Source organism: Oncorhynchus nerka, linkage group LG9b (genome assembly GCF_034236695.1).
Source record: "Oncorhynchus nerka isolate Pitt River linkage group LG9b, Oner_Uvic_2.0, whole genome shotgun sequence".
Taxonomy (NCBI): domain Eukaryota; kingdom Metazoa; phylum Chordata; class Actinopteri; order Salmoniformes; family Salmonidae; genus Oncorhynchus; species Oncorhynchus nerka.
In genome coordinates this window covers 325,803-353,134 of record NC_088424.1, presented here as the reverse complement: position 1 = coordinate 353,134, position 27,332 = coordinate 325,803, and the positions used below count along the sequence as shown (strand labels likewise).

General features: G+C 41.4%; 1 protein-coding gene across 1 annotated transcript; it reads right to left on the bottom strand.

Annotated features, from left to right (window-relative positions):
* On the bottom strand, positions 1-25,557 carry LOC115114228 (ras-related protein Rab-3A-like). The gene is made up of 6 exons (XM_029642307.2): positions 23,536-25,557; positions 11,105-11,290; positions 8,408-8,446; positions 4,213-4,331; positions 2,651-2,775; positions 1-2,393 (listed from the first exon to the last, which is right to left on the bottom strand). Exons 2-6 carry the CDS (start codon positions 11,288-11,290, stop codon positions 2,203-2,205), a joined length of 660 nt encoding a protein of 219 aa, XP_029498167.1. The 5' UTR covers positions 23,536-25,557; the 3' UTR covers positions 1-2,202.
* Positions 25,558-27,332: the final 1,775 nt, after the last annotated feature.

Sequence of the window (27,332 nt, the reverse complement as noted above, 5' to 3'; positions counted from 1 at the left end):
TGCTTTTATATTTTGTTTATTAATTCATTGGTTTTAGCAAACCTGGAGTTACAGTATTACAGCACAATTCAAGACTAAAACCCAACAAAAAAATGCTTATTTACACGGGGAAGGAAGGGCGGAGAGCTAAGAAAGCTGAATTGGACACATACCTAAGTCAGAGGCAAGTTTACAGCAAAACAGAAAATCAACAAAGAAAACTAAAGTTGTTTAATAGGAAGTGATTAGGGGCGGCAGGTTGCCGAGTGGCTAGAGCGTTGGGCGTGTAACCAAATCCCGAGCTGGGCCAATAATCGAATCCCCGAGCTGACAAGGTAAAAATCTGTCGTTCTGCCCCTGAAAAAGGCAGTTAACCCACTTTTCCCCGGTAGGCCGTCATTGTAAATAATACTTTTTTCTTAACTGACTTGCTAAGTTAAATAAAGTACTGATTATACTTTACACACTTCTCCCTTTTTGAAAACTGCCACAGGGAGTAGGCATACATACCAAATGCTTCTCTTGTACTACAGTACTACAGGCCTTTTACTCAGTGCAGCTCCAAAAACATGTCAAACAAGTCTTGTCCCAGTGGGTGTCATTTTTGGCTTGGTAGTCTAATTGGGACGTCTTTGGAAAAAACATTAAAGCAAAGCTGCCTTAAGACTAAACACAAACAGTATTTGTAACAGACATGACCTTTAGCAGGTTTGTTGGTAGTTAATATTGGAGAACCAGGCTCTCTGAGAGTAATACAGTATTCACACTGGTACTACACCCACCCTAAAAGGTTCAGTTGGTTTAGAAACATGGAAAATGGAAGTAAAAGCAGTTCCTTGAAACAGCTTGTACATAATCAGGAGAACATACAGTGGAATGTAAGTGTTTTCGGGCAGGAGTACGTCAACCCAATTCAATCTCAAAAAGGACAGCCTGGTTTAAACCAACCACCCAACACAATACTGATAAGTCTTTTTTCCAACCGTGATAGAGTGCAGCCCGCAAACAATCTATGAAGAACCTCATCTAAAAAACAAGACATAATACTGTGTGTAAATATAGATGGTCGTGACATAACTGACCAAGTACCTTCATGTGCCTCAGTGCATTTCATTGACTACGTTATCCTCATGTATATACCAACAAGCAATTATCTTTACACTGAAACAGACCAAAATCACACAAACGTGACGTTGAACATGCAAAAACAAAACAAAAAAATCAATCAAAAAGTCAAACGGACTATGGGAAAGAGATTGGAACGTGATGTTAACATTGGTCAGTGTTGTAGTATATGGGTGCAGTAGCCCAGTGTTGTCCTGACTGTGTGTGTGTGTGCGTGTGCTCGTGTTATACACATGAATAAGAGGCGATTGTGCTGTAGAATAGCAGTGATGCACACTGACAAGGAATAAGAAGCTACATTTTCAACTGTTGTTCACAACAGACCCAAACAGCGAAACAAACAAGCCAGTTTGATTCAGCGGGACGTGTCCAACAGCTCTTAGATGTTCCATGGTAAAAAAAAAAAAAAACACAAAAAAACAGCATGCACCTCTCACAAAGCACAGATATTTTTACACCTTAAATGATTGTAATTTTACACCATTTGTTTATATATTTTTGAATTCTAAAATGCATATTTATTATATTACGAAGTTGAACATTTATATATACTCTTCTACTTAAAGACACTTTTCTAGGTTTGCTAAAAAAAAACAAAAGATGAGTAAAAAAAAAAAAAAAAGTTCTCCAGCAATGATAAAATATTAGGAAATGACCATGACTGATAACCAATATGCATGGGACTTTGGTCAGATATGTTTGAAAAAACAAATCTCATAAAAATATTTGTTATCCCAAATGTGGACTTAGAACATACCTCACTCACTCCACTTAAATTAATTTGATTGTTAACCAGCTAATCGAGGACATCGAAAAAACAAAAACAAAGCTATCAACAGTAAACAGCAATGTGGCCCTTCGAAAAAATACATGAAATCCCTTCAGGTTCGAGGCCGCAGTAAGGGGAGTCAGAATGTGAACTTTGGACTCTAAACACCTATGGATGGACGGGGGACTGAAATATGGAATAACGGAGTTTTCAGCCAGGCTCTTCCATCTAAAACACAAACCCATCACAGACCTCTTCCACCAGCTGAGGAGGCTGCAGGAAGTGGTGTGTGAGGGGTCAGGTGTGTGTGGTACGTGTGTAGTGGGTGTTTAGCAAGCACAGTCCTGGTGGGGGCGTTCGGGCTGCTCGGTGAGCTGGGGCCCCTGTTTGGCCCCTGTGACGGCGGGGTCGGCGTTGTCTAAGCTCTCCGACATCTTCTCACAGATGATGTCCACCAGCCGCTCAAACGTCTGCTTGACGTTGATGTTGTCCTTGGCACTGCACTCAAAGTACTCAAAGCCTGCAGAGGAGAGGAAAGACAGATGTCTGATTAATTAAGAGTCGTTTGAATGTAACGTGATGTGTATTTGTTGTAATGAGCAACACTTTACATTAACTTGTACTTATGGCGTGAAGTTGCTCAATAACTACTCCGGCAACCAGAACGTAATTACTCAGCTGTACACAGTAACAGCAGAGTAGGCACATAAAACAATGACTCATTTTATAGGGAAAAGACACAGGATTTATTACTATATTACTGGGTAATTAACTCACCCAGTTGGTCAGAGAGCTGCCGGCCCCGGTCTGCTGCCACCACCCTCTCGTCTTCCATGTCACACTTGTTTCCCACCAGCAGGACCTGGGCGTTGTCCCAGGAGTACGTCTTGATCTGGGTGGACCTGACACACACGCATTCAACTGTTGTAGTTATTTTACGGATCCAATCACAGCTAAAGAAAATTGAGTTCCATGCATTGACCCTCATCCTAGCGGGCAAAGCAAGTGAAGCTTGACTGGTACTGCCATTGTTTCACCCAGTCGTCAAATTATTCACATTTTGCAGAACATACACTACATGACAAAAAAAAAGAAAGCGTGGACACCTGCTCATCAAACGTCTCATTCCAAAATCATGGGCATTAATACAGAGTTAGTCCCCCCCCTCTGCTGCTATAACAGCCTCCACTCTTCTGGAAAGGGTTTCCACAAGATGTTGGAACATTGCTGCGGGGGACCTGCTTCCATTCAGCCACAAGAGCATTAGTGAGGTCGGGCACGAATGTTGGGTGATTAGGCCTGGCTCGCAGTCAGTGTTCCAAATCATCCCAAAGGTGTTCGATGGGGTTGAGGTCAGGGCTCTGTGCAGGCCAGTAAAGTTCTTCCACACCGATCGACAAACCATTTCTGAATGGACCTTGCTTTGTGCACGGGGGCATTGTCATGCTGAAACAGGAAAAGGCCTTCCCCAAACTGTTTCCACAAAGTTGGATGCACAGAATCATCTAGAATGTCATTGTATGCTGTAGCATTAAGATTTCCCTTCACTGGAACTAAGGGGCAATGCCCGAACCATGAAAAACAGACCCAGACCATTATTCCTCCTCCACCAAACTTGACGCTATGCATTGGGGCAGGTAGCGTTCTCCTGGCATCAGTAAAACCAAGATTCGTCCGATGGACGGCCAGGTGGTGAAACATGATTCAACACGCCAGAGAACACTTTTCGACTGCTCCAGAGTCCAATGGAGGTAGCTTCACACCACTCCAGCTGACGCTTGGTATTGCGACACCATTCGCAATACCATCTTAGGCTTGTGTGCAGCTGCTCGGCCATGGAAAGCCATTTCATGAAGCTCTTGACGAACAGTTATTGTGCTGATGTTGCTTCCAGAGCCAGTTTGGAACTCGGCAGTGAGTGTTGCAACCGAGGACAGACGATTTTTACTCGTTACCTGCTTCAGCACTCGGCGGTCCTGTTCTGTGAGCTTGTGTGGCCTACCACTTCGTGGCTGAGCCGTGGTTGCTACTAGATCTTTCCTCTTCACAATAACAGAACTTATAGTTGACCAGGGTAGCTCTAGCAGGGCAGAAATTTGAAGAACTGACTTGTTGGAAAGGTGGCATCCTATGACGGTGCCACATTGAAAGTCACTGAGCTCTTCAGTAAGGCCATTCTACTGCCAATGTTTGTCTATGGAGATTGCATGGCGGTGTGCTCGATTTGATTAACCTGTCGGCAACGGGCGTGGCTGTCCACATACTTTTGTATATTGTGTATATACCGATACAGACAGACAAACATGCATACAGTTGTTTCACACACACAGGTCCCGTACCAGTCCTGCACGGCGTTGAAGGAGTCCTCGTTGGTGATGTCATACATGAGGATGAAGCCCATGGCTCCTCTGTAGTAGGCCGTGGTGATGGTCCTGTAGCGCTCCTGTCCGGCAGTATCCTGGGAGAAACACACATATCACACAATGAATCATTATCTTACACACACACATAATCACGCACAAAAATAGCAGAAAAAGCTAATCCAAATCCCAATGTACTACAGCATATAAAAAGAATGCATTAAGTTGAACCCCACATCCACGTTTAAACATTGTAGCTGCATATAACAATGTAGTTGTGGATTTAAAAAAAAGACAAGATACTAACATCAGAATATTCTATGTGATGTCAGAAGTTTAGTTATAGTATCAATTTATAGCCAGCACATGCCGCAGTGCAGTATATCAGGGTAAAACACTGTTTTATACCTGAAATATGTCACTTTTAGGGCGAGCCGACCACATTCACATTGAAATGAGAGTTATAAATCTGCCACTCTCCTTGAAAGCTTGTTTAAGAAGTGGTAGATCGGTTCTATGTGCTCTATTTCTATGCTTACCATTCTTAAGTTTAGTTTGTGTCTTTTACATTCGGTTTTGAACACCAGCTTCAAACAGCTGAAAACAATGTTTTTGGTTTATTAAAAATATATTTCACAACGGTTTAGATGGTACAATGATTCTCTACACTATCCATTGCTTGTTTTGTCACAAACTGAAATTAGGCGAACTATTTGAATTTTAGCAACCCGGAAATGGCGGAGCAATTTATGCATATTTCACATTTAAACAAGCAGTGAGATAGCAGTGCGATAGATGGGCGTCATTAGGCCATAAATGATTCTACACTTGAGAGACAGCAATGGCAGCCGCTTTGGCAAATTAATCGAGGCGATTTAGGAAACCACACACATTTATCAGCATCTCTGTTAATTTTTTCGGTCTTCAGCTATCTTATGACACAGGGACGTGGTCGTGCTCACAAGATCATATGAAGAGAGTAAACAAAATCCTAAACAAACTCGCCCCCTAAAAAGCCAAACTTTCGTACGGAAAAGCATCTGCTAAATGGCATATATTACTATTATAGTATGAGTCTAGCCTATTGTCATGCGATATTTCCCATCTTTCCCCCATTACTGTATAGCCTATTGGTATCAAACTTGGAGAACTAGCCTGCATGCCAAGACCTTTGAGCTCATTCATATGAAAATAAGGTAAAACAGTAGTCACCAACCCTGGTCCTGGTGTGCTACATACAGGTTATGCAAGCTTTTGTTCCAGTCCAACACTAACACACCTGAGTCAATTAATCACGCTCTTGTCGAGCAGTTATTCTTTGGATCGGGTGTGTTAGTGCTTGGTTGAAACAAAAGCCTGTACATTTGCTCTCCAAGGCCAGGGTTGGCGATTACTTACCACTGTGGTTAAATCTGTCAATGTTAGTTTTTCACCTAAACCAGGCGACTATGTATCCATAAGATGAGATACATTTGTCATTTGGGGGAGCAATCCCCAGTGCAGTCAAAACCCAGATTGTCCTGTGTTATATACAGCACCAGTCAAAAGTTTGGACACACCTACTCATTCAAGGGTTCTTTATTTTTACTATTTTCTACACTGTAGAATAATAGTGAAGACATCAAAACCATGAAAAAACATGTATGGAATCATATAGTAACCAAAAAAGTAAAACAAAACAAAATATATTTTAGATTCTTCAAAGTAGTCACCCTTTGCATTGATGACAGCTTTGCACACTCTTGGCATTCCCTCAACCAGCTTCATGAGGTAGTCACCTGGAATGCATTTCAATTAACAGGTGTGCCTTGTTAAAAGTGAAATATCTTTCCTTCTTAATGCGTTTGAGCCAATCAGTTGAGTTGTGACAAGGTAGTGGTGGTATACAGAAAATAGCCCTATTTAGTAAAAGACCAAGCCCATATTATGGCAAGAAAAAGCTCAAATAAGCAAAGAGAAGCGATCATCCATCATTATTTTAAGACACGAAGGTCAGTCAATATGGAAAATTTCAAGAACTTTGAAAGTTTCTTCAAGTGCAGTCGCAAAAACCATCAAGCACTATGATGAAGCTGGCTCTCATGAGGACAGCCACAGGAAAGGAAGACCCAGAGTTACCTCTGCTGCAGAGGATAAGTTCATTCGAGTTACAAGCCTCAGAAATTGCATCCCAAATAAATGCTTCAGAGTTCAAGTAACAGACACATCTCAATATCAACTGTTCAGAGGAAACTGCGTGAATCAGGCCTTCGTGGTCGAATTGCTGCAAAGAAACCACTACTAAAGGACACCAATAAGAAGAAAAGACCAGCTTTGGCCAAGAAACACAAGCAATGGACATTAGACAGGTGGAAATCTGTCCTTTGGTCTGATGAGCTTAAATTTGAGATTTTTGGTCCCAACCGCAGTGTCTTTGTGAGACACAGAGTAGGTGAACGGATGATCTCCGCATGTGTCGTTCCCAACGTGAAGCATGGAGGTGGTGTGATGGTGTAGGGGTGCTTTGCTGGTCACAGTCTGATTTATTTAGAATTCAAGGCACACTTAACCTGCATGGCTACCACACATTCTGCAGTGATACCACACATTCTGCAGTGATATGCCATCCCATCTGGTTTTCTCTTAGTGGGACTATCATTTGTTTTTCAACAGGACAATGACCCAACACACCTCCAGGCTGTGTAAGGGCTATTTGACCAAGGAGAGTGATGGAGTACTGCATCAGATGACCTGGCCTCCACAATCACCTGACCTTAACCCAATTGAGATGGTTTTGGATGAGTTGGACCACAGAGTCAAGGAAAAGCAGCCAACAAGTGTATGTGGGAACTCCTTCAAGACTGTTGGAAAAGCATTCCAGGTGAAGCTGATTGAGAGAATGCCAAGAGTGGGCAAAGTTGTCATCAAGGCAAAGGGTGGCTGTTTGTCCCTGTTCGGGAGTATCGTCGGACGGGACCACAGTGTCTCCCAACCCCTTCTGTCTCAGCCTCCAGTATTTATGCTGCAATAGTTTGTGTCGGGGGGCTAGGGTCAGTCTGTTATCTGGAGTATTTCTCCTGTCTTATCCGGTGTCCTGTGTGAATTTAAGTATGCTCTCTAATTCTCTCGCGCATTCTTTCTCAGAGAACCTGAGCCCTAGGACCATGCCTCAGGAATACCTGGCCTGATGACTCCTTGCTGTCCCCAGTCCACCTGGTCGTGCTGCTGCTCCAGTTTCAACTGTTCTGCCTGCGGCTATGGAACCCTGACCTGTTTACCAGATGTGCTACCTGTCCCAGACCTGCTGTTTTCAACTCTCTAGAGACAGCAGGAGCGGTAGAGATACTCTGAATGATCGGCTATGAAAAAGCCAACTAACATTTACTCCTGAGGTGCCACCCCTCATAGCCTGGTTCCTCTCTAGGTTTCTTCCTTGGTTCCGGTCTTACTAGGGAGTTTTTCCTAGCCGCCGTGCTTCTACACCTGCATTGCTTGCTGTTTGGGGTTTTAGGCTGGGTTACTGTACAGCACTTTGTGACATCAACTGATGTGAGAAGGGCTTTATAAATACATTTGATTGATTGGCTACTTTGAGGAATCAAAAAAATATATTTAAATTTGTTTAACACTTTTTTGAATAATACATGTGTTATTTCATAGCTTTGATGTCTTTACTATTATATACAAATAAAGAAAAACCCTTGCATGAGTAAGTGTGTCCAAACTTTTAACTATATATATATATATTCACACTATGAAGTTAGAAATAATGTGAAATTGTGAAAAGTATGATACTGCTCTTTTAGTGTAAGAGCAGTTTGAAAAGACTGCCTGAAATGTCAGCCTGTGTTGGTGGGATGGAGTTTTGGCCTGCCTTGTGACATCATGGTTCCAAACCGCTCTGCCAATAACAGGTCGTTTTCAGTTTCTCTCCTCACTTTTAGACACTTCAAGCTAAATTCTTGCTTGAGAAATTGCTCTTTGCTAAGAAGCTGTGTTTGTTTATTTTTTTAAACCATTTTAATTGAAAACAATCACAGTAAAGTACTTCATTGTTACCCAGAAAGTATTTGATATTGAGATAAAAACAGTTGCATTGGACCTTTAAAGCCAGAACACCCCTAATAACAAACATGACCTCATTTGTGGTTAACAGAGGGATGGATGACAGAATCAGTTATGGTCAGTGTCTCACCCAGATCTGCAGCTTTATCCTTTTGTCGTTCCTGTAGATCAGGGGTGTCAAAGTCAAATGGACGGAGGGCCAAATAAAAAAATCAGCTACAAGACGAGGGCCGGACTGTTCGAATGTTCATTGAAAATTTTTTAAATGACGCATATAGTCTAGTGAACCTAATTGAACCTACTGAAAACCTAACAAATATATTACAATATGATCAGATAAATAAAGCAATATTTTCTTATGGCTCTGTCAGTAATCTTTAATTTTCAACAGACACAAAAGACAAATTTCCTTTATATAAATATCCCCATAACATGAACATTAAATGAAAGAAACCGGTATTCAAGGCACCATCAGTAGACTATATTTTCTATTTTAGCAAAAGTGGGCTAAATTTACTTCAAAGAAAAAAACAATAATAGCAATTTTCTATCATCCACTCAACTGAAATATTTTTAAAATATAATTGGATTGAAATACAAAAAAATAAAGTGCAAAAATCTATTAATCAAAAACAACACTTTGTTTAAGGAGAAGTAACATGCAGTGAAAACAAATATTAAATTTTAACTTTTAAACTTGAACTGAGTAAAAACTCTAAATATGTGATTGCACAGTAATGTTCACTTGTTTGAGGTTGAGGGTGATACTTGGTGGTGTCCCATCTTTTCCACAAGTTCATCAATGTTCGGGGTAAGGCTCTGAGCTGAAGAAATCCTCAGAATTGAGTGGAGGTGTTCAGCAGTAAGTCGACTTCTGTGTGATGTTTTGTTCAGGTTCATCAAAGAAAACAGTTGTTCACACAGGTATGTGCTGCCAAACATAGACAACGTTTGAGCAGCCTGGATGCGCAGCTGGGGCATTGTGCCGGGGAGGAAACGGGCGAACTCCGCAGCACCCACTGCCGCATATTTTGCCCTCAGTGCATCATTGCATTGGAGGTCAATCAACTCCATTTGGAGGTTTGGTGGTGAGCTTTCCACGTCAACAGCAAATGGGTTACCGAGCAGTTCCAACCTGCTTTTTTGTGCTTCAAAGTCAGCAAATCGGCGTCGAAAGTCAGCGGCAAGCATACCTATTTTATCAGCCAACTGTGTGCTCGGGAACGCACTGGTAGAGAGCTTCTCTTTCATGGTCTGGCAGCTGGGAAAGTGGCTCAAATTTTCTTTCCGCATCTGCGTCTCCCACAGAGTCAGTTTGGTTTTAAATGCCTTCACTGTACTGTACATATCAGAGATGACACGATCCCGACCCTGCAGCTGCAAGTTTATTGCATTCAGATGACTCGTAATGTCACACAGAAAAGCCATTTCACACAGAAACATTTCGTCTCGGAGTTGTGTTGTGTCTTTCCCTTTGCTGTCCAAGAACAGACAAATCTCCTCACGAAGCTCGAAACATCTTTGAAGCACCTTTCCCTGGCTTAGCCATCGCACCTCTGTGTGATAAGGCAAATCACCATGCTCCGTTTCTAACTCCGTCAGAAATGCCTTGAACTGGCGGTGATTCAAACCTTTGGCTCTGATAAAGTTAACTGTGCGCGTGATGATGCTCATTACATGCTCCATTTTCAAGGCTTTACCGCACAACGCTTCCTGGTGTATGATACAATGATAAGCTGTCAGCTCACCTGTCGCGTTTTCCTCTTGCATCTTTTCCCGTATCTTCGCCACCAGTCCGCTCCTGTGTCCACACATCGCAGGTGCTCCGTCGGTTGTCAAACCCACGAGTTTTTCCCAAGGCAGCTCCATCTCATTTACACATCTTGACACCTCTTCATACAAATCATGCCCCGTAGTTGTGCCATGCATAGGACGTAAAGCCAAAAACTCCTCTGTCACGCTTAGGTTGGAGTCCACTCCGCGGATGAAAATTGACAACTGGGCAATGTCAGAAATGTCAGTGCTCTCATCCACAGCCAAGGAATATGCAATAAAATCTTTTCCCTTTTTCACAAGCTGCTCTTTTAGATTGATGGACAACTGGTCTACTCTCTCGGCAATGGTGTTTCTGCTCAGACTCACATTTAAAAAGAGTTGCCTTTTTTCTGGGCAAACTTCGTCACAAACTTTAATCATGCAGTTTTGATGAAATCCCCCTCCGTAAATGGCCGGGCTGATTTAGCGATCTCTTCTGCCAAAATAAAACTGGCCTTGACAGCAGCCTGGCCTTGTGATTTGGCTTTTTTGAACAGAGCCTGTCGAGATTTGAGGCCTCGTTTTAATTCCTCTGCCTTTTGTAGCCTTTGTTCCATGTCCATATTCTTGTTTTTGTCCGCGTGTTTCGTTTCATAATGTCGTCTCAGATTATACTCTTTCAGTACCGCCACACTTTCTCCACACAGAAGACACACAGGTTTTCCAGCTACCTTCGTGAACATATACTCCGACTCCCACCTTGTTTGAAACCCCCGGTTCTCAGTATCCACCTTCCGTTTTGCCATTTTTGATGGGTATCTGAAAGTTAATTTTACTGTGATGCTGACGACTGCTGTGCCAATAAATATTGAAATGAAGCAGCCTACTGCTCGGTGCGTCACCTTTGCATTGTGGGAAATGTAGTATTGGTGCGTGTAAAAGATCTGCGGGCTGCCGGCTTGCTGCGGGCCGGTTCTAATAATAAATCAAGATCATCCCAGGGGCCGTAAAAAACCTTCTTGCGGGCCGGATGTGGCCCGCGGGCCTTGACTCTGACATATGTGCTGTAGATGGTCTTCACCTTGAAGTCGATGCCCACCGTGCTGACGAAAGCCGGCGTGAAGGAGTCATCAGCATAGCGAAAAAGGAAGGAGGTTTTACCCACACTGCTGTTGCCAATGATCAGGATCTTGAACATGTAGTCGAAGTTCTGGTCGGAGGACTCCTTCTGTCCATAGGTGGCTGTTGCTGAGGCCATCTTTGAAGGGAGAAAAGCAGAGCGCAAATCACACCGGGACATTTGGGGTCTAAATTTCTTTCCCAGGACTTTCAGTTTGTGATTATAATTATATATATATTTTTAAATGGGACTAATAGTAAAAACATGAATTTGAATGGTAAATATGCATTACCTATTAATGTGGCATGAACACAACCTGCCTAGAGGTTCTCTTCCAATTGTCAAACAAATCACTTAGTAGACCTGCGCACGTTGGTCCACTACAAAATAATTAGTTTTCAAACAGTGCATTTTGAGCCCGCTGTAGGAGCCATGAAGCTTATAGACTGCATCTCTCTGCACCTTTTGTATGGGAATGTGTGTATTGGATCCATTTATATTTTATATGCCTAATATAAAAAGGTAACTTCACCTTAAAGGCCCGGAAAATGGTTAAAGACTCCAGCCACCTAAGCCATTAGACTGTTCTATCGGCTTCCGAACGTGCATCAAGTCTGACACCAACAGGCTCCTGAACAGCTTCTATCCCCAAACCATAAGACTGCTAAATAGCTAACAAAATGGCTACACGGACTATCAGAGTTGCTCCTTGTATTTTATTTTTTGCACTGTCTATGCACACTGACACGCCAACACACACACACACACACGGGTTGGGTGGTATCCAGATTTTCATATCATCATACCGGAATATACAGTATTACTGGTTTAGTACACAAGGGGGCGCCAAAAATGCAAAAAAGCCCATTGGGCGTCTATTACCAGAATGTTAACAAAAAAAGCACAATAGGGGATTTCCATGGAGGCTGCTAGCTAAATATGCTAACGAGCGCAAACAAAAATAAACTAATTGCAAAGACAGGTAATCCAGCTCATAAAGTCATACATATATAGTTAGGAGCTACCGAATGTCATTTTTGGTGAGTTTGGATAAGCAAATGTGAATGAGAGAAACTGTGCAAATGAACAAAGTTGACGCATGATCGTCTGAAGGAAGAACAGTACCGGCTCTGAAGTAGCATGTGTACACGTGGTGTCTGTGTGTAAATCTTAAGTCGCTAGGGCAACCGGCCTGCTCTGCTCTAAGAAGAGAGAAAACAGCCGAGAAGTGAGAGTAAAAAAAAACAAGGAAATCTAGATATTTGTACAGCTGCCACTAACTCATCCAAAAGGGCTTTAGACATCTCAAACATGGCAGAGAGCAATATGATGTCACCTTAATTCAGCCACTTACTTCGATTAACTAGCAAGTCAAATGTAGGGGTTGGATTAATGCAGAATTCTCCATTTTTCTTACAGGAAAAGAAGATATTTCTTATGCGTTGTATCTTTCTGCGTTTTGTAAATACAGATCTGAAATGCTTCTTATTGTCATTTCTGCTCGACATCAAGACACATTTAGTGCTTCAGCTGCACTTCTCCACTGAGAATTCCCCTTACGGGCTTTCTATCAGCAGACAGCGCTCTGACTGATGTGTAGCTACTTTTCTCCGGTAAAAATGCAAGATTACATTTAAGCAAAACCTTAGGAAATGTAGCTGGTTACATTCTTTTTATAATAAACATTAGAAATCTGATGGCCATGCATAGTTTAAAAAAAAAAAGACCAGGCTTTTTTTCATTTTAAGTTCATTTAGACCCACTTGTGTGGCTGCTAGCCAAATAGTGTTGCATTTCTCTTGTCATCAAAATTAAGCTATTTTCTCATGAATGTGTTGCACTAATGTATTTTCTGTGAAGGAATACTATAGTTGCACGTCCCTGATTACTCTATTGAAGAAAAAGAAAAACCATTTACTTGCATTTACAAAACACGACCCCAGTCTATTACACAGCTGGACCTGCTTTCTCCCGTTGTGCCATTTACAAACAAACACATGACTGTCTCAACTGTTTTGGGGAACTACGGTAAGCTTCCTAATGTGAAATAATGTTGACTGCAGGTATTTATTACTTTAAAAAAGTAGCTACAGATATTACAATTTATTGAAATACTTCAAAGAAAGAGTTTCAAATTGTATTGAAGGTAGTGAAAAATCATCCCATGGCTATTTCCAAATAACTCAGTAAACGACATACCGCCCAAGCCTAATGCACACACATTTATATTGACTCCACACACACTGCTGCTACTCTGTTTATCATATCCTGATGCCTAGTCACCTTACTCCTATACAAATCTACCGCGCTCGGTTACAAAACACCAAAAACTGTAATGACATTCGGCACTGTCATTAGGCCTACACTCTTGTAGCCCAAGTTAATTGATGCATCTTGCTGACAAATTGACCTACTTTGTCAAAAGGAAAGCTGGGAGACCTGAAAAGGGTCTGTCTCAGCCTCCAGTATTTATGCTACAGTAGTTTATGTGTCGGGGGGCTAGGGTCAGTTTGTTATATCTGGAGTACTTCTCCTGTCCTATTCGGTGTCCTGTGTGAATTTAAGTGTGCTCTCTCTAATTCTCTCTTTCATTCTCTCTCTCGGAGGACCTGAGCCCTAGGACCATGCCTCAGGACTACCTGACATGATGACTCCTTGCTGTCCCCAGTCCACCTGGCCGTGCTGCTGCTCCAGTTTCAACTGTTCTGCCTTATTATTATTGGACCATGCTGGTCTTTTATGAACATTTGAACATCTTGGCCATGTTCTGTTATAATCTCCACCCGGCACAGCCAGAAGAGGACTGGCCACCCCACATAGCCTGGTTTCTTCCTAGGTTTTGGCCTTTCTAGGGAGTTTTTCCTAGCCACCGTGCTTCTACACCTGCATTGCTTGCTGTTTGGGGTTTTAGGCTGGGTTTCTGTACAGCACTTTGAGATATCAGCTGATGTACGAAGGGCTATATAAATACATTTGATTTGATTTGAAATGCAGGAGGCAAATACAGGATACGGGAAACTGAAGGGCCCAGTTGAAACAATGTTGCAAGTTCACTAGCTGGCTGGACCCAGTCAATACAATGATGTAAGTTTGCTAGCGAAAGACAGTGGGAGTAGAGTGATGAATGCGATTGAAAGAACATGAACCAACTGAGCCCCCTGGGCCCTTTAATTTGCACACTGTAGAAGAGGATGGATGACACAAAAGTATTAATGTCTTCATTCAAAATGACAGAAATCCATGGTGGAAATGTGCAGTTAAGTAGACTGATCTAGAGGCGAAAGAAACGCACACCTCTTTAGGCTGGCTAGCGGAGAGGAACACTTTTAAAAAATAAAAGGAGAGCCGCACACTCTAGGAGCTCAGATGCAAAAATATTTATGTCCAACGTTTCAACAGATAAGCGGTCTTCATCAGGGTATAATGACAAACACTGCGGGATGACTCATTTATATAGTGCAGTTAAGTAGACTGACCTACCAAATTATTATCACTCATGTCACCAGTATTCCACTTTATTAAAAATAGTTTAATAAAAAAGTATAGTTTTAATAAAAGTCAACATGTTTCTGGCATCAAACTAGTTTTGAAATATTTCAACAGCAGTGGCCAATAGAATGAGAAGTTTACTGCTGGGAAAGGGACAGATAACTGTCAAAACTGCAGTACATTAGATCATACTGATTGATGTTGACTATGTTCAATGAGCCGTAAAACCTTTTACTAAATTATTGACTTGGACTGAAATAGGTGCCGCTACCCATTTTAAGTGCCGGTACTGTTTACCTTTAGGTGCAAGAACTCTGCAATATTTTTGCGCTAATACTCTATAAAATGCCTCGATCACATCGTTATTTCATTTTGGTACACCAGAAGTACATTCATTTCCAATGGAACGCTGAGCTTTCCTTGCAGCATCGCAGAGGCAGTTGTAGTGCGTTCTGTGTGGTGCATACGTTTGATTTATCGAACGTATGTCAAACTGTATTCGTAGACGGTTTGACAGAAATGGTAGCAGAAGGTAAATGTTAAACTTTGGTTGCACACATATCCAGATGATGCCTTGTACTATTTTGCTCAATGACGCTGTCGGTGTGATCGAGGCGTAAGAGGTGCAGGACCTCTTGCTGTGGAAAAACTGTGGTGGTGGTACTCAGTTTGTGATCCCACGCATGGTTTTCCGCACAGATCTGTGCCTACGCATTGTCGTGACGTGACTATCATTAACTTTTTGAGGGCCGGGGGCAGTACTTGGAAATTCAGATGACTGACGTGCCCAAAGTAAACTGCCTATTACTCAGGCCCAGAAGCTAGGATATGCATGTAATCGGTAGCATTGGATAGAAAACACTCTGAAGTTTCTAAAATAATGTCTGTGAGTATAACAGAACTGATATGGCAGGCGAAGTCCTGAGGAGAATCCATCCAGATTTTATTTCTAATCCTTATTATTGGGAAAATAAATGGAATTGATGGAGCCTAGGGCTTCCACTAGATGTCAAGTCTTTAGAAAGAGTTTCAGGCTTGGTTTTTGAAAAATGAGCTAGAATTTGTAGTTTTTCTAAGTGGCTCCCATTTTGACTGCAGTATTTTGGCGCGCATGGATGAGGGCGCGCACTTTGTTATTTATCTCCGGTAATGAACATACTATTCCCCAGTCTTAAATTTGATCGTTTATTTACATATTAGGATACCAGAGGATTGATTAGAAACGTTGTTTGACTTGTTTGGACGAAGTTCATTGGTAACTTTTGGGATTCCTTTGTATGCATTTTGAACGAGGGAAAGAGGTGGATTACTGAATCAAGCGCCAACTAAACTGACTTTTTTGGGACATAAAGAAGGACTTTATAGAACCAAACAATCATTTGATGTGTAGCTGGGACCCTTGGGATTGCAAACAGAGGCAGATCTTCAAAGGTAAGTGATTTATTTTAATCGCTATTTCTGACTTGGTTGACGCCTCTGCTTGTTTGGAAAATGTTTGTTATGCTTTTGTACGCGGGGCGCTGTCCTCAGATAATCGCATGGTATACTTTCGCCGTAAAGCCTTTTTGAAATCTGACAAAGCGGCTGGAGTAACAAGATGTTAAGCTTTTAAATTATGTAGGACACTTGTATTTTCATGAATGTTTAATATTACGATTTTGTATTTTGAATTTGGTGGGGTTAATCAGAGTTAATCTGATGACTTACTTATTTTATCAACTAACTATGTTTAAATGTTACTCAATTAAATTCATGTAAATCAAATGTAAATTTCGGAGTTCCTCAAGGTTACGTACAATCAACTCATTAGGAGTTTGGGGCGCCACGGGAAAAGTTGTTTAACAAGTTACTATCTCCCGACTTAAACTCTGAAGATATAAAGATAAAGATATACATTTTCCATATTGACTGACCTTCATGTCTTAAAGTAATGATGGACTGTCATTTCTCTTTGCTTATATGAGCTGTTCTGGCCATATGATGGACTTGGTCTTTTACCAAATAGGGCTATCTTCTGATCACATTACTCCAATGCTAGCCTCTACACTGGCTTCCTGGTAAGACTAGGGCTGGGTTTTACTGCTAACCTACAGAGCATTACATGGGCTTGCTCCTATCTATCTTCCCGATTTGGTCCTGCCATACATACTTACACGTACACTACGGTCACAAGACGCAGGCCTCCTTACTGTCCCGAGAACATCTAAACAAACAGCTGGAGGCAGGGGCCTTCTCCTATAGAGCAACATTTTTATGGAATGGTCTGCCTATCCATGTGAGGCGCAGACTCGGTCTCAACCTTTAAGTCTTTATTGAAGACTCATCTCTTCAGTTGGTCCTATGATTGAGTGTAGTCTGGCCCATGGGTGTGAAGGTGAACGGAAAGGTACTGGAGCGACAAACCACACTTGCTGTCTCTGCCTGGCCGGTTCCCCTCTCTCCACTGGGATTCTCTGCCTCTAACCCTATTATGGGGGCTGAGTCACTGGCTTACTGGTGCTCTTCCATGCCATCCCTGGGAGGGGTGCGTCACTTGAGTGGGTTGAGTCTCTGACGTGATCTTCCTGTCCGGGTTGGCGCCCCCCTCGGTTTTGTGCCGTGGGGGAGATCTTCTTGGGCTATACTCTGCCTTTGTTCAGGGTAGTAAGTTGGTGGTTGAAGATATCCCTCTAGTGGTTTGGGGGCTGTGCTTAAGCGAAGTGGGTGGGGTTATATTCTGCCTGTTTGGCCCTGTCCGGGGGTATAGTCGGACGGAGCCACAAGTGTCTCCTGACTAGAGGTTGACCGATTATGATTTTTCAACGCTGATACCGATGCCGATTATTGGAGGGCCCAAAAAAAGCAGACACCGATTAATCAGACGATTTAAAAAAATGTATTTGTAATAATGACAATTACAACAATACTGAATTAACACTTATTTTAACTTAATATAATACATCAATAATATCAATTTAGCCTCAAATAAATAATGAAACATGTTCAATTTGGTTTAAATAATGCAAAAACAAAGTGTTGGAGAAGAAAGTAAAAGTGCAATATGTGCCATGTAAGAAAGCTAACGTTTATGTTCCTTGTTCAGAACATGAGAACATATGAAAGCTGGTGGTTCCTTTTAACATGAGTCTTCAATATTCCCAGGTAAGAAGTTTTAGGTTGTAGTTATTATAGGAATTATAGAACTATTTCTCTCTATACCATTTGTATTTCATTAAGCTTTGACTATTGGATGTTCTTATAGGCACTTTAGTATTGCCAGTGTAACAGTATAGCTTCCATCCCTCTCCTCGCCCCTACCTGGGCTCGAACCAGGAACACATCGACAACAGCCACCCTCGAAGCAGCGTTACCCATCGCTCCACAAAAGCCACGGCCCTTGCAGAGCAAGGGGAACAACTACTCCAAGTCTCAGAGCGAGTGACGTTTGAAACGCTATTAGCGCGCAACCTGCTACCTAGCTAGCCATTTCACATCGGTTACACCGGGCTAATCTTGGGAGTTGATAGGCTTGAAGTCAAACAGCTCAATGCTTGAAGCATTGCGAAGAGCTGCTGGCAAAACACACAAAAGTGCTGTTTGAATGAATGCTTACGAGCCTGCTGGTGCCTACCATCGCCCAGTCAGACTGCTCTATCAAATCATAGACTTAGTTATAACATAATAACACACAGAAATACGAGCCTTAGGTCATTAATATGGTCGAATTGGGAAACTATCATTTCGAAAACAAAACGTTTATTCTTTCAGTGAAATACGGAACCGTTCGGTATGTTATCTAACGGATGGCATCCCTAAGTCTAAATATTACTGTTACATTGCACAACCTTCAATGTTATGTCATAATTACGTAAGATTCTGGCAAATTAGTTCGCAATGAGCCAGGCGGCCCAAACTGTTGCATATACCCTGACTCTCCGTGCAATGAACGCAAGAGAAGTGACAATTTCACCTGGTTAATATTGCCTGCTAACCTTTCTTTTAGATAAATATGCAGTTTTCAAAATATATACTTCTGTGTATTGATTTTAAGAAAGGCATTGATGTTTATGGTTAGGTACACTTTGGAGCAACGACAGTCTTTTTTCGCGAATGCGCATCTCATCGATTATATGCAACGCAGGACACACTAGATAAACTAGTAATATCATCAACCATGAGTAGTTAACTAGTGATTATGATTGATTGATTGTTTTTTATAAGATAAGTTTAATGCTAGCAAGCAACTTACCTTGGCTTCTTACTGCATTCGCGTAACAGGCAGGCTCCTCGTGAGGCAGGTGGTTAGAGCATTGGACTAGTTAACCGTAAGGTTGCAAGATTGAAACCCCGACATGGTAAAAATCTGTCGTTCTGCACCTGAACAAGGCAGTTGACCCACCGTTCCTTGGCCGTCATTGTTAATAAGAATGTGTTCTTAACTGACTTGCCTAGTTAAATAAAGGTGTAAATAAAAAAATTAAAAGGCAAAATTGGCATCCAAGAATACCGATTTCCGATTGTTATGAAAATTAGAAATCGGCCCTAATTAATCAGCCATTCCGATTAATCGGTCGACCTCTAGTCTTGACCCCTCCAGTCTCAGCCTCTAGTAATTATTCTGCAATAGTTTATGTGTCGGGGGGCTAGGGTCAGTTTGTTATATCTGGAGTATTTCTCCTGTCTTATCCGGTGTCCTGTGTTAATTTAAGTGTATATTATTCTCTCTCTCTCTAACTAACTGATCGGCTATGAAAAGCCAACTGACATTTACTCCTGAGGTGCTGACCTGTTGCACCATCTACAACCACTATGATTATTATTATTATTTGACCCTGCTGGTCATCTATGAATGGTTGAACATCTTCGCCATGTACTGTTATAATCTCCACCCGGCACAGCCAGAAGAGGACTGGCCATCCCTAAGAGCCTGGTTCCTCTCTAGGTTTCTTCCTAGGTTCCTGCCATTCTAGGGAGTTTTTCCTAGCCACCGTGCTTTTACATCTGCATTGCTTCCTGTTTGGGGTTTTAAGATGGGTTTCTGTATAGCACTTTGTATAGCACCTTATCTTCACATAATCACTAGTTAACTACACATGGTTGATGATATTACTAGGTTAACTAGCTTGTCCCGTGTTGCATATAATCAATGTGGTGCCTATTAATTTATAATCGAATCACAGCCTACTTCAACTTTGCCAAAAGGGTGATGATTAGACCAGACAAAAGCGCATTCGTGAAAAAAAGCACATTCCTTGCACAAATGTACCTAACCATAAACATCAATGTCTTTCTTAAAATCAATACACAGAAGTATATATTTTTTTAAACCTGCATATTTAGTTAAAATAAATACGTTAGCAGGCAGAAATTGTGTCACTTCTCTTGCGTTCAGTACAAGCAGAGTCAGGGTATATGCAACAGTTTGGGCCGCCTGGCTCGTTGTGAACTGTGTTTCTTCCTAACAAAGACCGTAATTAATTTTCCAGAATTAGAATGTAATTATGACAACATTGAAGGTTGTGCAATGTAACAGCAATATTTAGACTTAGACATACTTAACCGTGTTGCCCAAAGCTAAAATTATAAGCAGCCAGCTAGCTTCATCTGGCTAGTGAGGCTCGATCGGACCGGGTTATGTGTTATGAAGCTAGACACAGTAAGGATTAGGCACAATAGCGGAATTTGCGGTTTGCCTTCAAAATAAAAGTATGTCATTGACAGCGAATACAAATAGTAGAATTATGCTATACTTTTATTTTGAAGGCTAACCGCAAAGTCCACTATAGTGGCTAATCCTTATTGTGGTTAGCTTCACATAGATGGGTCCGACCACCGTTAATCAAATAAGACATTTCTTATAAATTAGGGTTATTTTAGATGATGACACCAAGCTATATAGTTAGCTAGCTAACTATAGCTACTGAAACAGATGATGTCGTTTTGCTATGTTTTTGGGGAAGAACATTGTTTGCATCCATGAGCTAGCTAGCTTTTTTTTATGACCAGCACTGTAGGTGCAACTTACCAGCATCATTGCATACATATCGATGAATCATTGTGACATATCAAATACGAGTGATAGTGTAATCAATGTGTAATAACTACGTAAAAAATGTATGAACTAGAGGTCGACCGATTAATTAGGGCCGATTTCAATCAATCGGAAATCTTTATTTTTGGACGATTCTTTTATATTATTACACCTTAATTGAATCTTTATTTAACTAGGCAAGTACGTTAAGGACACATTCTTATTTTCAATGACTGCCTAGAAATGGTGGGTTAACTGCCTTGTTCAGGGACAGAAAGACAGATTTTTTACATTGACTGCTCGGGGATTCAATCTTGCAACCTTACAGTTAACTAGTCCAACGCTCTAACCAATTACAATGCACTCCACGAGGAGCCTGCCTGTTACACGAATGCAGTAAGCCAAGGTAAGTTGCTAGCTAGCATTAAACTTATCTTATAAAAAAACAATAAATCAATCATAATCACTAGTTAACTACACATGGTTGATGATATTACTAGTTTATCTAGCGTGTCCTGCGTTGCATATAATCGATGCGGTGCGTATTCGCGAAAAAGGACTGTCATTGCTCCAATGTGTACCTAACCATAAACATCAATGCCTTTCTTAAAATCAATACACAGAAGTATATATTTTTAAACCTGCATATTTAGCTAAAATAAATCCAGGTTAGCAGGCAATATTAACCAGGTGAAATTGTGTCACTTCTCTTGCATTCATTGCACGCAGAGTCAGGGTATATGCAACAGTTTGGGCTGCCTAATTTGCCAGAATTAAGGTTGTGCAATGTAACAGGAATATTTAGACTTAAGGATACCACCCGTTAGATAAAATACGGAACGGTTCAGTATTTCAATGAAAGAAAAAACGTCTTGTTTTTGAGATGATAGTTCCCGGATTTGACCATATTAATGACCTATGTCTGTGTGTTATTATGTTATAAATAAGTCTATGATTTGATAGAGCAGTCTGACTGGGCGGTGGTAGGCACCAGCAGGCTCGTAAGCATTCATTTGACAGCAGCTCTTCGCAATGCTTCAAGCATTGCGCTGTTTATGACTTCAAGCCTATCAACTCCCTAGATTAGGCTGGTGTAACCAATGTGAAGTGGCTAGCTAGTTAGCGGGGTGCGCGCTAATAGCTTTTCAAACGTCACTCCCTCTGAGACTTGGAGTGGTTGTTCACCTTGCTATGCATGGGTAACGCTGCTTCGAGGGTGGCTGTTGTCGATGTGTTCCTGGTTCGATCCCAGGTAGGGGCGAGGAGAGGGATGGAAGCTATACTGTTACACTGGCAATACTAAAGTGCCTATAAGAACATCCAATAGTCAAAGCTTAATGAAATACAAATGGTATAGAGAGAAATAGTCCTATAATTCCTATAATAACTACAACCTAAAACTTCTTACCTGGGAATATTGAAGACTCATGTTAAAAGGAACCACCAGCTTTCATATTTAATTGTTATTTTTGCAACATGTCTAAAAACCAGTTTGTCATTATGGGGCAGTGTGTGTGGATTGAGAGAAACAATTGAATCAATTTTAGAATAAATCTGTGGGTGGGGTGGGGGGGGGAATCAAGGGGTCTGAATACTTTCCAAATTCCCTGTAATTGCAGGCTATTCTTTGGGTGCTGTAATCAGTCGTTTTTGATTCAAAACAATTGTGTGACGTCAGCGCTGCAGCCCGCCCACACTAGTCGCCACTCAACCCCATTGTAAATCGTGGAGTTGAGTTTAGTCAGCTAACCTACTTTCAAAAGACATCTTTCCACTAAAGCACAGGATCAAAACAGATTTACACCCCCCCCCCCCAAATAACATGTCCATAACCCCATTTTGGGGAGGTGGAAATTTCCTTAGCATCTCTTCCCAAATGTAGGGTATTCCTAAAGAAATGTGTATTGCACATTATTCAATCCCCCCCCCCATCTTCAACAACATAGGGGAAAACAGTAAAGTGAGCGTCCCATGTCGTGCCCTGGGGTGCTATAGTCTGTCGCTGCATATTATAGTGCGCTTATAACGTTTAACCAGAAATAAACGACACTGCGATAATCTTTTTATTATTCACAGTTTAGCAATTCAATATTCAATTAAAAAAACATTTTGTTATTGATGAACGTATATAGTTACTGCTTTACATTGCTTGGACATTTCAGACACTAAAATCGTCTATGGCACTCCTGTCTTTGCCAACGCACCCGACCAAGATCAACAAGGCGGAAACGTTGCGGCTTAGGCAATCATTGGCTAAACTGGCTAACAAGCTATGGCTGGGTGTCTTGAGAATAGATTTTAGCGCATGTCTAACATTGAATGGACATGCAGTTACATCAGGCGGTTTAACTTGACATTTGCTATAGTCAACGTATGTTGGTAGCTAATTGCATTTGCATGAGTTAGCCGTCTTGGTCACAGGGAGATCAATTAGGCTAAGACCATCCCTTTGGGTCACCACTGTTTCCTAGCTAGGTCCACAAGCTGGATAAAGGGTACAGGGGCTCGCCACAACTCAATCAGAAGAAAACAAATAAAACACTTCTACCCAATAATAGCTGCTCACGGTCAATCAAAAGGACTGTTGCTTTAATGACAAAATGTCGCTGTTCTTCGTTTTAAAGAGCCGCATTGACAGCATAAACATTAGTTCACCAGAAAATACATGTCTCCCTGCAATTAGGTTTAGCTAGCATACTAGTCTATTATTGATGCTAGCGAAGCATCCTTGTCTATATGTCAAATGAAGGTTACTCTTCCTTATTTTGCGACTACATTTGCCCTCTCCATTATTTGATTTACATCTGCCAAAATATTCAAACACTTTTTGGTGATACTGTTATTTGTTTAAATGCCTCGCCAGACGATACAGGTTGCGGCTTACCGTGAATTGTCTGTTTTATCTGTAGCTCCGTTGCAGTAGTACCCAGTGTTGCACCTGCAGAAACTAGGGCGTCACTTGCGTGATAGTAGAGCTAGACAATGACTGGCAGACTGGTGGACCAATCAATACTGTTACGCTTACTGAGCAACCTGAGGCACTATTCAACCAATCCAGTAAATGTAGTGGAAGAGTTAAGATGGAGCGTCTTTCTACCGGTTTACAGTAGTTATCACAGCCACAAAGTCAAGTCCAGCTACGTAGTAGAAATGTAAAAACATTGTGGGTTGCTTTAAGGTCTTAATTTAAGATTAGGGTAATTTTAGCAGTGTGGTTAGGGTTAGGTTTAAAATACAATTTTAAGAAGATACATTTAAAAAATAGGCGGGGTTTTATGACGTTGTGGCTGTGGTAACTAGTGATGACCCTTGTTATAATGTCCAAAAGCAGAAGTCTCGTCACAGGCTCTCTTTCCATTTCCTCTGAAATCCGGAGCATCCAGGTTGTTGGGGACTTGGCCACTGAGGTATAATGCCTTGATCACACCTATTGTGTGTTTACGCAGCATCATCTAGATATGTGTGCAACAAAAGTTCAACATTCACCTTCTGCTACCATTTCGGTCAAGCCTTACATACAGTTTGATGCATACACTACCGGTCAACATTTGTTTTGTTTTTTTTGCATTTTCCAATTAAAAACATTCAAAATAAAATAAAAGTGAAAACATGTTAGACAACAATAGGACAAAGCGACAGTACAAGACGAGCGTAATTTAAAAAAATATATATATAAACCGTGTAGTTTAGAACACTGCCAAGTGGAATGGAGGAATGTTCCTTCATCTGAGCCACATCTAAAACATAGGGAGGAGATATCAGGGTTGAACTTGTGCAGTCTAGATGGGGTGATATAGAGCTGATGGAGGAAATTAAACTGGATCAGTCTGTATCTGGAGTTCAATGTGGATGTAACACCATCCCTGCATAGGTCACTCCATAGATCCTCATCAAGATCAATACCCAGATCTTTTACCCATCTAAGTCGGGGTTTATCTAGCCCAGGCAGTGTTAGTCCTGACATAAGAGCATCGTAAATACGGGAAATGGGCTTGAACAGTGGTTGGTCTGCGTGGCAGAGTTGTTCAATAGGTGACATCTTAGGTAGGTTCCATTGTCCCTTGAGAGTCACCCTAATAAAGTTTCGTAGTTGTAGGTAGCTAAAGAAGTCCCTGTTAGGCAAGTGGTATTTCTGTTTCAGCTGATCAAAAGACATAAGAACTCCCTCCTCATAACAATGTTCCAGAAGAGTGATCCCCTTATCAGACCAGGGTCGAATGTTACTATTCTGGAAAAACATAGGAATCAATCTATTGTTCCATAAAGGGGTTTTAGGGGAAAGGAATCCCCCTCGTCTGAACAGCTCATGCAGTTTGCACCATGCCAGGACAGAATGTATGATTAAAGGTTTGTCTGTGATGGTTTTTCTAGATTTTCTGTCCCATTTGTAAAAACAATTCTGCCCCAGTGTCATCATTTACCTCAAGCTTTTCAATGTTCAACCATGAGGGAGAGGGACCATTGTCAAACCTCTGAGCCAGAAACCTAGACTGTGCAGCCCAGTAGTACATTCTAAAATTGGGGAGGTTTAAGCCCCCTTGACGTAATCAAGGGACAGTTTATCCAGGCTAAACCTAGGGGTTTTGCCGTGCCAGATAAACCGTCTGGTCAGCTTGTCGAGAGAGGAAAAGAATGCTGCGGGAACAGGGATAGGGAGAGATTGAAACAGATATAGAAATCTGGGCAGGACATTCATTTGAATTACATTGATTCTACCCAGTAGAGTGAGAGGTAAGTCCATCCATTTACAAAGGTCAACCTCCACCTTTTGCAACAAACTGGCCAGATTGAGTTTATAGAGGTTGTTCAGATTACCATCCACCATTATTCCTAAATATGTGAAGACCATAGGCGACCATCTAAAAGGAAACTTGTGCTTGATGGTATGATGGTCAAACCGGTCAACAGTTTAAGACCACCTACTCATTCAAGGGTTTTTCTTTATTTTTACTATTTTCTACATCGTAGAATAATAGTGAAGATATCAAAACTATGAAATAACACATATGGACTCATGTAGTAACCAAAAAAGTGTTAAACAAATCAAAATATATTTGATATTCTTCAAATAGCCACCTTGATAACAGTTTTGCACACTCTTTGCATTCTGTCAACCAGATTCATGAGATAGACACCTGGAATGCATTTCAATGAACAAGTGTGCTTTCTTAAAAGTTAATTTGTGGAATTTCTTACAGCGTTTGAGCCAATCAGTTATGTTGTGACAAGGTAGCGGGGTATACAGAAGATAGCCTTATTTGGTAAAAGACCAAGTCCATATTATGGCAAGAACAGCTCAAATAAGCAAAGGGAAACAACAGTCCATCATTACTTGAAGACATGAAGGTCAGTTAATACAGAACATTTGAATGTTTCTTCAAGTGCTGTCGTAAAACCATCCAGCGCTATGATGAAACTGGCTCTCATGAGGACCGCCGCAGGAATGGAAGACCCAGAGTTACCTCTGCTGCAGAGGATAAGTTCATTAGATTTACCAGCCTCAGAAATTGCAGCCCAAATAAATGCTTCACAGAGTTCAAGTAACAGACACATTGCAATATCAACTGTTCAGAGGAGACTGTGTGAATCAGGCCTTCATGGTTTATTTGCTGCAAAGAAACCACTATTAAAGGACACCAATAAGAAGAATAGACGTGCTTGGGCCAAGAAACAGGAGCATTGGACATTAGACCGGTGGAAATTTGTACTTTGGTCTGGAGTCCAAATTGGAGATTTTTGGTTCCAACTGTCTTTGTGAGACACAGTGTGGGGTGAACTGATGATCTCCGCATGTGTTTTCCCCTCCATAAAGCATGGAGGAGGAGGTGTTATTGTGTGGCGGTGCTTTGCTGGTGACCCTGTCTGTGATTTATTTAGAATTCAAGGCACACTTAACCAGCATGGTTACCACAGCATTCTGCAGCGATACGCCATCCCATCTGTTTTGCGCTTAGTGGGACTATCATTTGTTTTTCAACGGGACAATGACCCAACACACCTCCAGGCTGTGTAAGGGCTATTTGATCAAGAGGGAGAGTGATGGAGTGCTGTATCAGAGTACCTGGCCTCCACAATCACCCGACCTCAACCAAATTGAGATGTTTTGGGATGAGTCGGACCGCATAGTGAAGCAAAAGCAGCCATCAAGTGCTCAGCATATGTGGAAACTCCTTCAAGACTGTTAGAAAAGAATTCCAGGTGAAGCTAGTTGAGAGAATGCTAGGAGTGTGCAAAGCTGTCATCAAGGCAAAGGGTGGCTATTTGAAGAACATAAAATAACACTTTTTTGGTTACTACATGATTCCATATGTGTTATTTCATAGTTTTGATATCTTCACTATTATTCTACAATGTAGAAAATAGTAAAAAGAAAGAAAAACCCCTGATCGAGTAGGTGTTCCAAAACTTTTGACCGGTAGTGTATGTTCGATTAATTCAACGTATGCACCACACAGAACGCACTGCAACTGCCTCTGCAATGCAATGCTGCAAGGCAAACTCAGCCTTCCCTTGAAAAGTAATGTATTTCTGGTGTACCAAAATGCCATTACGCTGTCGATGTGATCGAGGAGTAGGAAGAACTGGACTGCATCCAAGATGTCTGCCCATTGTTTTCAAGGTAATCTATTCACGTTTGCGGGTTCATGGAAGATCTATATCCATCAGTGGAGGCTCCTCAAA

Coding starts and splice junctions, on each gene's coding strand:
- LOC115114228 (XM_029642307.2), bottom strand. CDS start 11,290: ATGGCCTCAGCAACAGCCACCTATGGACAGAAGGAGTCCTCCGACCAG. Junction 8,447..11,104: donor TCGACTTCAAGGTGAAGACC/ATCTACAGCACA, acceptor TTGACACCCCTG/ATCTACAGGAACGACAAAAG. Junction 2,394..2,650: donor GCAGCTCTCTGACCAACTGG/GTGAGTTAATTA, acceptor TCTCCTCTGCAG/GCTTTGAGTACTTTGAGTGC.